At 37.9% G+C, this 12767-nt stretch overlaps 1 protein-coding gene across 1 annotated transcript; it reads right to left on the bottom strand.

Annotated features, from left to right (window-relative positions):
- Positions 1-849: 849 nt before the first annotated feature.
- LOC308096033 (uncharacterized protein) lies at positions 850-12522 on the bottom strand. Its single transcript, XM_080443294.1, has 17 exons — positions 12502-12522; positions 12319-12409; positions 11469-12029; positions 11211-11371; positions 10883-11124; positions 10184-10367; positions 9774-9922; positions 8663-8853; positions 7990-8069; positions 7850-7899; positions 7503-7735; positions 6822-7054; positions 6261-6365; positions 5914-6058; positions 4296-4367; positions 3569-3619; positions 850-3298 (listed from the first exon to the last, which is right to left on the bottom strand). Exons 2-17 carry the CDS (start codon positions 12374-12376, stop codon positions 3000-3002), a joined length of 2814 nt encoding a protein of 937 aa, XP_080299420.1. The 5' UTR covers positions 12377-12409; positions 12502-12522; the 3' UTR covers positions 850-2999.
- Between the last annotated feature and the right edge of the window lie 245 nt (positions 12523-12767).

The following is a 12767-nucleotide window of genomic DNA, read 5'->3' as shown; positions in this document are numbered from 1 at the left end:
GTTATTACTGTCATAAAACATGTTTCTGATGCTGTCACTCACAGTGAAGGTCAACAGTTAAATAACAAAACAAATATTCATATAATAAACATATGATATGAATTTGCTCTCTCTCTCCTCTTCTCCTCCGTAGAGTTTTGTCCAAAGAAAGAGGAGAAAAAAGAGGAGCCCAAAGAGGAGGTGAAAGCTGTGGAGTAGTGAGGACATAGAAATGATCAGCTGCAGGAGGCGCAATGTACCGTACACTGGAGGTTGTGGGTTTGAGTCCCATTCTGTTATCACATGCACCCCCCCCCCACACACACACACAGTTATGTAATACACCTGAAATAAAAAATGTAATATTTCATAATCCATTCCCTTTTGTTCCATTCAGATGTTGAAGGATCATATTGTTACTTTATATAGTTGGACATCGCACATTATCATCTTTATAAAGTATCTTTTAAGTCATTTAAAAAAGAGTTAGGCTAGGCAGATTCGTCTGGAACCAGGCTAGAGTTAGGCTTCTATGAAATGGTTTAGTATTGTTTGTGGTACAGTAGTAGTAATAGAAGTAGCAGTAGTATTGTTATATACTGAGCAGCTCTTTCATAAAAGGAAAGACATTTTCACTATCACTGGATATGATGTCTCAACACAAGACATACAGATCACATTAATATCTCTCTATAAAGAACACTATCACTGGATATGATGTCTCAACACAAGACAAAAGGATCACATTAATATCTCATAAAGAACACTATCACTGGATATGATGTCTCAACACAAGACATAAATATCACATTACGATCTCTCCATAAAGACATGACTATAAAGGAAAAAGCAGAGTCACACACTCATAACCACGATGCAATGACATTTTATTAAGAAATCCAGCGTTTTGACAAAACTATTTCAAGAGGTATTTTTCAAACAAGCAATCAAAACATTTATTTTCTGTTTAATTTACATTTTTAATTAAAATAAAATCCTTTGAACAAATCAATAAATGCAGCCAATTGCACTTCTGCGCTAATTTAATATTATTTCTTTAATGATTAAACTTTAAAGTGGCATTAAATAGGCAATGAAGCTTTTTTTGTTGTTGCTTTTTAAAGGTGTGGGGGATCGGGGGGAGCATCAAGGACGTCAGGATGTTTAAGGGGGTACGAAGCCTAAAATGTTTGGGAACAGCTTGATTATATAAAAAAACATCACCTAAAAAGTAAAGAAAATTCAGAAATAAACAGAGTCTGGAATATAGTCTTATCAATAGAGCACACCTAGTGAAACATGAGGACATTATCTTCATAAGACCAGAAACCAAAATACATTCCTAGTTCCAGAAAAAACTGAGGTGGAGTAGAGATAGAGGTGGAATAGAACAGTGGTTCTCAAAGTGTGGGTCAGGACCCTCGGGGTGGTCTACAAATGATTTTGGGGGGGTCCCCAGAAGATTAGATTAATGTGCACAACAGTAAACAAATCAACATACAGTAAAAGTGTAAACAGGGTTATCTGCAAATTTTGTAGACCTTTTTAATACCTCTCAATTGAAAATAAATAAGACCATTGGAGCATCAAAAGTAATCGATAAACTATACTATCAAAAATGTTCAAAGGCAAAGATTAGAATAGCCGATCTACAAGCTCACAACGCCTTGGGGGCTGGTAGATCGGCTACTTTCACAATATTTATCAGTGGAACTGAGTAAAAAAAAAAGGAATTGAATATGAATTGAAATATGTTTTTCTTTTCTTTGGGGGGGGGGGACTGTAAAGTTTGAGAACCACTGGAATAGATATAGAGGTAGAATATCAGGGCACATTAAACATATATATTTTTTTATTGTATGGTCACTGTCGGGTGGATAACTTGTATATAAAAATAATTACATTTCAGGAAATGGAAATAAGAACCGGTGTTCTGATGATTATTAGTCACAAACTCGTTAATATTTTTCATTGGTTAAATATTTTATAAAACCGGACTTTTTGTAGCATTGCAACACGTTCTGAGTTTGTAGATTTTCTATTTTCACTTTTTTCGCAAAAGTATAAAATAGGAAAGTAGGAACACTATGAAATAAGGGGATACAAAGTTTCTGCCCGACAGCGGCAACATGTAATTCATAAGGAAATAAAACATTGTATAAAACACATAAAGATTATAATAAACAGGAGAATAAAGATAGAGGGGAAAATATCTACTAGGCTTAATGGCATTTTAGAATGTCAATTCAAGAGAGTCCTTCTAGTCACTTTGAGTGAATTACTATTAATTATTGATTTTGTTTCTTTGGAAGTCGAATGAGACGTATTGATGAATACAGATATACTGTATGGACTTAAATGTTGAATTTAGATTTCAAATTGTTTTCAGAATTGCTTTGTTCTAATTTAGCTTTTTTGCATCACTGGGTGTACTGTATAAGAAAACAAATGATGAAATCAAAATAATTGCAAGGATATGTAAATATTGTAAAACCATGAATGAATTGCAATAAAAGTACATAAAAGGCACGTTGAGTCTTACACTGGTAGAATGGAACATGACTCTCAATGTCTTGTGGATGCAGTACTGATGCTGATACTGTATCTTCTACTGCGTTCAGAAAGTGACCGCACTAAATAAACTGAAGTACTCAAAATTACAAAGTACATTTAATTTTTTCTTGTATTAAAATGTTGACATTCTTCCAAAAAAAATTGTATTTTAAGGAACAAATCTTATTTGCATAACACACCCGCAAAAGCCAACCAACTAAAAAATGCTGTGCCTCACATAATGCATCACATCGTGATACGTTGTGAGCTTGTGGATCTGCTATTTTCACTATATTTGAAATAGCGCTTAAGTGGTTAATTCATAATGTACTTTTTACCTTCCTAGAAATGTAGTTGAGTGAAAGTTATAAGCATCCAAAAATACATCTACTCAGGTAGAGTACAGATACTCAAAACATTGACTTAAGTACATGACAGTACTCAAGTAAATGTACTTCCACCACTGTCTATAGGTGAGGCTTGATACTATCCAGCTGATGAAGGATGTCAATCATTATTGAACATGCCTCGTCTACCTTTTCATAGACCATGTCGATAACTTTCCGTGCTTTAATTGTCAGGAGATTTTCTCCTTGGACAGCCTTCATTTCGTCATAAGTGATAACCTTCTTATCCAGAAGTTTATCCAGTAGAGAAAGCAGGTCGTCCTCTGAGACTCTTTGAATGAACACTAATCTCACCAACAGCAGCTCCTCTGCTGCTTTGACTTCCTGGGTCTTTGGAGTTTGCTGAGTTGTGGAAGCACCTTGAAAGGGAATTAATTGTATTATTAGTGGCCAGAATTAATTGGTGAAATTGAGATTAGTCAACTTTGTACTGAAGATTTGTGTGTCATTGTTACGGCTGTTTTACCCCTGCATCCAAGCCCATTCAGTGAATTTAGATTTCCCCAGATGTATCAGAATAGGTAGAGATCTCTGATCGTCTGGCTATGCAAGACTAGCTAAATATATCATTATTATAATAAATTGTTATAAATATTAATATATTATAAAAAGTCCACCTGTAAACTTACCTGCGCCTGCAACGTTGCCAGCACCAGGAACGACCGCCAGACGTAGTAACGCTACAAAGGAGAAAAGATCAGAGATAATAATTTCTCTCTGACGTCTGATCGTCTGGCTACGCAATATTAGCTAAATATATATTATTAGTATTATTATTATTATTATTATTATTGTAAAGGTGCCATATAAAGGGATTGTCCATGGACTGTGAAGAGAATAGTGTGTTGTTAAAATTTGAGAATGTTGTAAATTCTTGCACCTGTTTTATTGCAAACTATCCAAAAACAACTGATTAAGTGCCCCCATTTCAATTTACTAACAACAAACTCTAAGAACAAACTAATGTACCATTTCACCTCTGGTTTTGATTCCAAGGCTGGCTTAAGATTAGTCTCGCGAAGCCAGACGATCAGAGATCTCCACCTATACTGATAGGTCTGATGACATCTAAATTCACTGAATGGGCAAAAACTGTCAATTCCGAAAACAAAAAACAGCATCACAGATCCAATGCAACGACTTCAGGACTGTCCTTCATATGGGATGGTACTGTATCAGGATTGGTTTACAAAGCAGCCTACATTTGTTACTGCTGTCTTACCCCTGCATCCATTCCAAGCCCATTCATTGAATTTAGATTTACCCAGATGTATCAGAATAGGTAGAGATCCCTGATCGTCTGGCTATGCAAGACTAGCTAAATATATTATTATTATTATTATAAAAAGTCTGTACCTGTAAACTTACCTGCGCGTGCAATGTTGCCAGTATCAGCAACGACCATTCGACTTGACGCTTGATGTAACTCTACAAAGGAGAAAAGATCAGAGATAATAATTTCTCTCTGACGTCTGATCGTCTGGCTACGCAATATTAGCTAAATATATTATTATTATTATTATTATTGTAAAGGTGACATATAAAGGGATTGTCCATGGACTGTGAAGAGAATAGTGTGTTGTTAAAATTTGAGAATGATGTTGGTGATATATATATATTCTTGCACCTGTTTTATTGCAAACTATCCAAAAACAACTGATTAAGTGCCCCCATTTCCATTTACTTATTTTTGTTTTAAAAGGCTACTAATTTCTATAGGGCACGTTCGGTGTGTCTTCGTTTGACTTACGTTGGAGTGTTGGCTCACTGAAAGACTACAAATTAAATGGCTGCCAACTAAGGTCAACCTACAGCATTTCTGTCCAATTGGTTGGCACCTGGTCAAGGTTCACCAATGTTGAACCCGATGCAAATGTGACTGACTTCACATGCTTCAGCGCCATCAACGCCCCCACAACAGGATGCTCCGCCTGTTTGCTCCCATATGGAAGTGAAAAGGAAGCTGACGCTTCAGACTATGTGTAATCTCTCAAGACAGATTCTGCTAACATCAGAATCTGTCAGGCTGCCCGGAACTTGTAATGTTGTTGTTTTAGGAATAAACACAGAAGCACCCAGGAGGAAGTGGGCTAAGAAAGGGGAGGACTCGGAGGAGCCAAACCGAGTTCCTGTTTCTACACAAAAAAGGTGGTGGTGCCCCCAGAGGTTAAAACAAAGGGGAAAAAACAATCAAGTCAACCAATAGGGAGTTGTAGTTTTCTTTCAGAGAACCAACAATGTAAGTCAGACGAACTACACAACAGAAAACTAACACTCATGCTGGCACTGCCCACCACCTGCAAGACATTATGGGACATTAACGCATCTGAAGTCTCAACTTGCATTGGCAACAACGAGTATGAAACTCCAGCCGCCCCAGCCCGTAGGAGTATGTGAAATGACCAATATCACCCTCCCGGCCCGGCTTCCCTCCCTGGAACATGGGCCAATTGTGTTCGTGTAGATGCCCGACAAAGCCAAAAAAAAAATATTATATAATGATCATTAGTGAGGACCAATTATATGAAGAAGATAGGTTGAAAATGGGTGATGTAGGCCCGGACCACTGGCGTAGCGGTCCGGGCACCTAGGCTTAATGTAACTTGACAGCGCATCGCGGGTTCAAGTCTCAAGTCAAGTCAGGGCCTTTGCTGCGTGTCACTCCCCATCTCTCTCTCCCCATTTCCTGTCAGCCTACTGTCCTATCAATAAAGGCATAACAGACCCCAAAAAAATCTTTAATAAAATAATTGGTGAAGTCTGAATGTTTTTAATATTTTGTGTACACCAGTTGTGTTTGGATGTTTTGTTTGTGTGGCGATGGCGTCTATACGAGGACAACAGATGCAAATGAGCTAATAGCTATATCTGGTGCAACTAATTTGTTGTATATTGTCTTAGGACAAATAAACAAACACATAAATAAATAGTAATGAAAAAATACAGATAATTTAAGCTAAATGAATAAGTATACCTTCAGCACTCAGGTTAAACGCCCACACTTGCGTCCCGTCAGGTCTTCGTACCTTCAATGAGTTGACTGCTCTATTGAGATCCACGGGCACCTCCCATGTTGGATAGTGATTTGGTCCAAAGTGCCGACGATAAGGCTGCGAAGCCTGAAGACACATAGAACTGTTTAACTATTGCATTGTTCTATTACTGTAGTAGTGCTAGCAATAGCAGTTTTTTATGTATTATTATTATTTGTTATCATGAATAATAACTAGAAAAGTACAGGCCCGGGTTGCCTACCCAGGGCCTGCAAATTTTGGAAGTCAGTCATAGCCATTATACAGTAGTAGTGTGTGACACTGGTACCTGTTGTACGCCATTCCAGAGCAGACGGTAGTTTTGATTTGGGATGAGAACACGATCGTCTGCAGGACCAGGAACTTCTGTAACCTCCTCGTTGTTGGGGCCCACCTACAAGAACACCAAGACAATATAGCTGGTTGGTCTACTCTGCACTGGATCCTGTTTGTATGGCTGGTACTGGGTGTTTTTTAATCTAATGTTCTATTTATTGATTTATCTATCTATCTATCTATCTATCTCTTGAACATTGGTTTTATGACTGTCTTTGTTGTTGAATGTTATTACTAAAGTGATTTTTATTTAGCTATAATAGAATAACACATGTGTTATCAGTTAGATACTTTACCTATGTGCAATTATTTATTCTGGGACCGCAATGGAATAAAGTCTTCTGACTTTTTGCGCTATCCCGATAATTCTAATGTACTATGCACCTTGATGAATCATATCATGAATGTATCAAATAAATCAAATCAAACAACTTGATTTTAATGAATTGGTACAATAAGTTTAAATAGATTCAAAGCCTCTGAGATGCTAGTTACTTAACAGAACATGTTTTACCTCTCCCCTTGGTACATTTCTTGCATCCTCATATATTTCCAATATCTTGTCTAGTGTTCTAAAGAACAGCCGAACTTTTCCAATGGTTGGTCTAGCTTTCAATGCATTGGAAATCCACAACCCAAACCGACACAGATGGGGCACGTTTACAACCACGTGAGTCTTGGTCACTTCCAGAGGTTTTAAGAACTCCACCCCCGCATCTGTGATGTGGACCACGGAGAGGTCATCATCTGTGAAAGGGTTTTAACATTGTGCAGATTATTTAACATGAATTTAAAGTGTGCCGATGGCTTGCCTATCGAGCTTTCTGTAGGCTGATGGTTTTAATTTTCATTCCCACAGAAGGTATTTGAAAATGTTGTGTCTGATTTTCACATCCTCCTCACTATAGGATAGGGTGTAATTTAAATATCAGCAACCTTCCCTTTTTAAACATCATAGACTCCATTTTACGGTAAACAAAACTTAAAAAAAGAAAAAAAGATTTAACTATTATCTCTTTAACAACATGCCTAAACCATCAAATACAACATCCCACATTGGATTACAACATATTATTGTCATATCATTGCATCATATTATTGTCTGTTTCACAGTGTCACTTTAAACTTAAAAACAAAAAGAAAGAAACAGAAAATTATTGATAATGATTAGACAATGAGAAGAGCAGCGCCTCACCAAGTGTGGCCTCACAGTGCAGCAGGCGTAGCTGGTAGACAGACTGCTCAGGACACTTGATGTCAAACAGAGGACCTGCAGGAGCCCCTGCAGTAGCCCCTGCAGCTTCCAGAGCCTGGAGACATTTTTCATCCCACTCAACAGCCCTGTAGAGGACTTCTCCTTCCCTTGTCGTTACAAACACCAACCCTGTCACACTGCACTGGAACAGCCCTATCCTGGGGAACTTGAACCTGGGACACAAAACAACCATTGTTTCTGATATCATCTATTGACTTCATTATGTCTAATCATGCCACATTGTTGTATCAAGTTAATTTATAATCACAGTGGTGAAATACAGTTACCTGTATTCATTGGTTGTCTGTACTTTGTGCACTGTCGGTGTAAAACTGGTCTGAAAGAGAGAAAGCAGTCCGTAAACAATCATTAACTGTCCTGCTGTTCAATCTGTCTGATTATTCTACAGAGGAGCTGGTTTACTCACAATGTTCATTTTTGAACGATCGACCTCATGCAACTTCTCTGATGCCATCATTGACACATTTGGCTGACTCGGGCCGGCAACTGGATGGTGGAAGAATTGCTTGGATTCAGTTAAAATGAACATACATATGGTAATTACACAGTGGGACTAGCACAGACTGACTGACTACATGTTTGACAGACAGACAGACAGACAGGCAGGCAGACAGACAGACAGACAGACAGACAGACAGACAGACAGACAGACAGACAGACAGACAGACAGACAGACAGACACGTGTGTGTGCGTGCGTGCGTGCGTGCGTGCGTGCGTGCGTGCGTGCGTGCGTGCGTGCGTGCGTGCGTGCGTGCGTAAGTTGTCGTGCGTGTGTGTCTGTCTGATAATATAATAATAATAGATAATATGGACATAAATGTTGAATTTAGATTTTAAATTGTATAATTATGTTTTTATTTTACTTTGTTTTAAATTGACGTATAAATGGGTGCATACAGTATACAAAAAGAAAAGATGAAAATCAAGAATATGTAAATATTGTAAAACCATGAATGAATTGCAATAAAAGTATATATATATATATATATATATATATATATATATATATATATATATATATATATATATATATATATATATATATATATATATATATATATATATATAATCTCATTGCCTTGTGGATGCAGCACTGATGCTGATACTGTATCTTCTACTGTGTTCAGGACCGCACATCTGGGACAGAAGTCAAACATTTTCCTCAGGGCGGGCCTTGAGTTCCAGTCTTGTTCTTTGGCAAACTTGTAAACGTATCCAAACAGATCAGGGAACATCTCCATCAGGTCGATACCAGCTACTTTCTCTGCACTGTGAACACAAAGCAGTGCTCATTCAAATCACTACTTCTGATTGTGACCACATTCACAACTATAGTGATACCACAATTAATTAAAATCATATCACCATGTCTGCCATAAGGTCAAATTTTAAGGTCATGCTTTTATAAATAGTAAAATATCATCATTTAATTCAGCTCCATGGCTCCTAATAGACAATATTCAATAGAGCAGTGGTTCTCAAACATTTTCATGTCAAGGACCTCCAAATTGATATGTATTTGGCTGCAGACCCCCATGTGAAAATATTTTATGCCAACGACCCCCATACAAGATCTGTGTTGTTAAAATGTTTCAAAAATATCAACATCTCTGAAAACAGAAGATCTATTAATGGTTAAACTGATTTGCTAGATCAACTAATTTAGCTGGGGACCCGCTGGAAGCTACGCCAGTGGTCCAGGCCGAGAATGTATATATTACAATTTTAATGTCCTTTGCATGTCCTTTGCAATGTCCCAAGCATGTTGCGTCACATAATGTGAGGCTATGAGTTTCTTCATGAGAAGTATTTTATGGATGCCCTAATTGTTTACTGGCCTATACTGTTGTGTAATTGTGTGTGTGTGTGTGTGTGTGTGTGTGTGTGTGTGTGTGTGTGTGTGTGTGTGTGTGTGTGTGTGTGTGTGTGTGTGTGTGTGTGTGTGTGTGAGAGAGAGAGATTGTTGTTGTTTTTGCTTGTTTTATCCAGAGAAATGCTCTGAGAAGTGCTCCACACATTCCCCCCCCCAAAAAAAAAATCAAATATATGTCTTCATTCATATGTGGATGGAAGTGACTTCTCTTTAAGTTATTTTATGTGACATGGACAAGACAATTTACATTGGACAAACCCACCAGGTGCTAATGTTCAACACCAGTTTGTGTTTGTGTTGATGTAATTCAACTTACTAGTGTGCATGGAGGTTGCGTATGAAGCGCAGCAGTCCAAATGAGTTGTCAGAGTAGAACTTCTTCTTCTTCGCATCAGGGCCTCTCTTCATGTAATGTTCATCCATCACCTCAAACAACTGTCTGGTCTCCTCCTTGGCTTCTCTGAACTGGAAAACACAGACAGTAACTTAAAGATAACTGTAAAAACACACATTACCAGTTAAAAACATACACAGTACCACTTAAAAACACACAGTACCACTTAAAAACATACACAGTACACAGTACAATCAAATGGGCTTGAGAACATAAAGATGGATGTGAGCCTGAAATGATGCTTTAGTTACTTTGAAAAGGTTTATTTGTATGTCACAAACAAAGGCATTTAAAGGCATTAATGAGTTTTCTCATATTAGTAATAAACTAACTTTTTGTTTCCATGCGTTGAACTGTCCCTGCTCAGCATACTGCTCTAATGCAGTGATGAGGACCTTCAATGACCTGATGAGTTTCTTCTCCTCCTCATCCTTGGCCTCGTTCTCGTCCTCTTCAGCTTTTCGATACATCTCAACTTCCCTTTCATTTCCAATCTTTGTCAAGTACTCCTCTCTCCTGGGAATAAAATAGTGAAAACATGAGTCTACTCTTCATGTGGATATCGTCTCTGTCTGGTGGAAACCTCATACAGTACAGTCCAAAACTGTTACTTTTCAGGATTCAGATTCAAAAGTAGCAAAAGTAGCAGATCTACAAGCTCAAAAAACATGATCAAGCTTGTGGATCAGCTACTTTTGATGCAATACACCTTATGCCTAAACCTTTTAGGCATTTTTGACTATTTTGAAGAACATTTTAAAATAGTGAAAATAGTCGATCTACATCGACATGTAGTGAACTTGTAGATCGGCTATTTGAACTATTTTAAAATGTTTTTCAAAATATAAAAAAAAAAACTAAACCAGTGATGTGACAATGAACAAGATTTTGATTCTCTTCGACCATATTGTTAATATAATAGTAGGCTACCTTAATGTCTGATAAAACAGATTAAGATAATATGCTGAAATAGTATTTACAGATCAATGAATGAATGAGGAGCGTGTGGAACAAAAACCTTTCTATCGTACCATGTGTTTGGCCAAAAGAAGGGATGACCCAAGCATTGCTCCACTGTAGGTCTTTCCACTGGGTATCTATGGATCATCCACTCAACAAGATCCTTAGCAACTACATCATGATCAACATGTTTCAGATAGTAGTTGCCTTCGCAAATGTTGTTTTGACATTCCAAGATTGTTCCATTGGTGGTGTCCTCCAGAAATGGATGGTGTCCTCCAGAAAGGATGTAATGTATCAACATCCCAGCCACCTTAAGAATGAGCATGAAAATGAGTAAGAACATTTTGATCTTGTTCTCATTCATTAGATTGTTCTCACACAGATTCAAAAACTAACCTGGATATCAGTGCTTTTTCTATAACTGTGAAAACCGGGATTCAAAGTCTCCTTTGTCATCCAGCATGATGTCCCTGCCTCAGTTGAGTGATAGGTTGTTTTTCCTTTGTCTATTCGTCGGCTTATTCCAAAATCTGCCAATCTTCCCTTGCCTTGAATATCTGCGGGGAAAGTTGGTAGATCAATATATATTATTTTAGATTAAAATAATTAAACACAGTTGCTTATAATTCTGATATTATTTGCTTGTTTTCTTACCAATCAAGACATTTTGAGGCTTGATGTCCCGGTGGATAATCCTATACTGACAATGAAGAATTCTTAAGCTATTGAGAACCTGTTTTGCAAGCTGTTTCCTCCTCTGTTCTGGAAGTTTAGTGATGTATTCTTCCAGTGTGTATTCACATAACTGAAGAGCAAGGTACCCATAGTCCTCATCCTCTACAAAGTCAACATATCGTACAATCAAAGGATCATCAAGCTCTGGAAGACGTAGATATAGTTCATCATTCTTCAGGTCGCCGTACAGGTCGCAGGTTCTAGACATTCTCTTAACTGCAACTTCAGTGCCATCATATCTTAACCCCAAGAAGACCTCAACTCCATCACTTCCCTGTGCTATGCGGAATTCTGTACCTTTCCCCAACACAAGACTCTTAACTTTTTTAACTTTACTGTCATCCATGTTTACAAGCTTCTCTAACTGTTGCCTCCATCTTTTACTGACTGGGAGCCATGTTCGTGGTAGTGTTGATGTACTAGCATCGGGGTCATCTCTCAGGTCCTCTCGATTTATTTTCCTTTTCTTCTCATTGGATCCTGTTGATGGTAGTCATGGAAATGTCAAAATCTGAGTTTGGTTTGATTACATATCTTGGGCAGTTTTATATAGGCTTATACATATACTGTACATACATCTCTGACATATTAAATGTGGCTTCTGGGCACTGCTTGCGTTTGTAATGTTAACAGGTGAAGATTCAGAATGTCCCAAAATATGCTTCTGTTATGTCACGTTACGTCACACGTTACGTGTATGAATTTACCACTACAATCTACAGGAGTGTTAATAGCATTAACGTTTTAATAGCATTAATTCTTCACCTACCTTTGAGTATGTCTAGAATTTCCAAGTCTGTGGTTTTCAGCTCACCCAGAGTTTCCATGATACGTTCCTCAAGTGTGACCGTGATTGATTTCTGGAATAAACAGAGGATGTTGACATCTAAGATTCATTCTCTTTATGCTTTGGGTTAGGGTTAAAACAAAGCCATATAGATTAAACACTTACTGCATGTATGAATGGTCTGACTGCTCAGAGCAGCGTGCGTGCGTGCGTGCGTGCGTGTGTGCGTGTGTGTGTGTGTGTGTGTGTGTGTGTGTGTGTGTGTGTGTGTGTGTGTGTGTGTGTGTGTGTGTGTGTGCTAATTTTGATTTTAACCTAGAAACCCTGAAATTGCGTGCATATGTACGGCGAGTCCCACGGTGGGCGTAACCAGTCGCAAGCAGTCCCCACAACAAAATGTACGATTCTGTGCCTATCGGTACATAACTCAA

This window comes from Gymnoscopelus braueri (assembly GCF_963280865.1).
Source record: "Gymnoscopelus braueri genome assembly, chromosome: 11".
In the NCBI taxonomy this organism is placed as follows: Eukaryota; Metazoa; Chordata; class Actinopteri; order Myctophiformes; family Myctophidae; genus Gymnoscopelus; species Gymnoscopelus braueri.
This window is presented reverse-complemented; position numbering and strand designations above follow the sequence as displayed.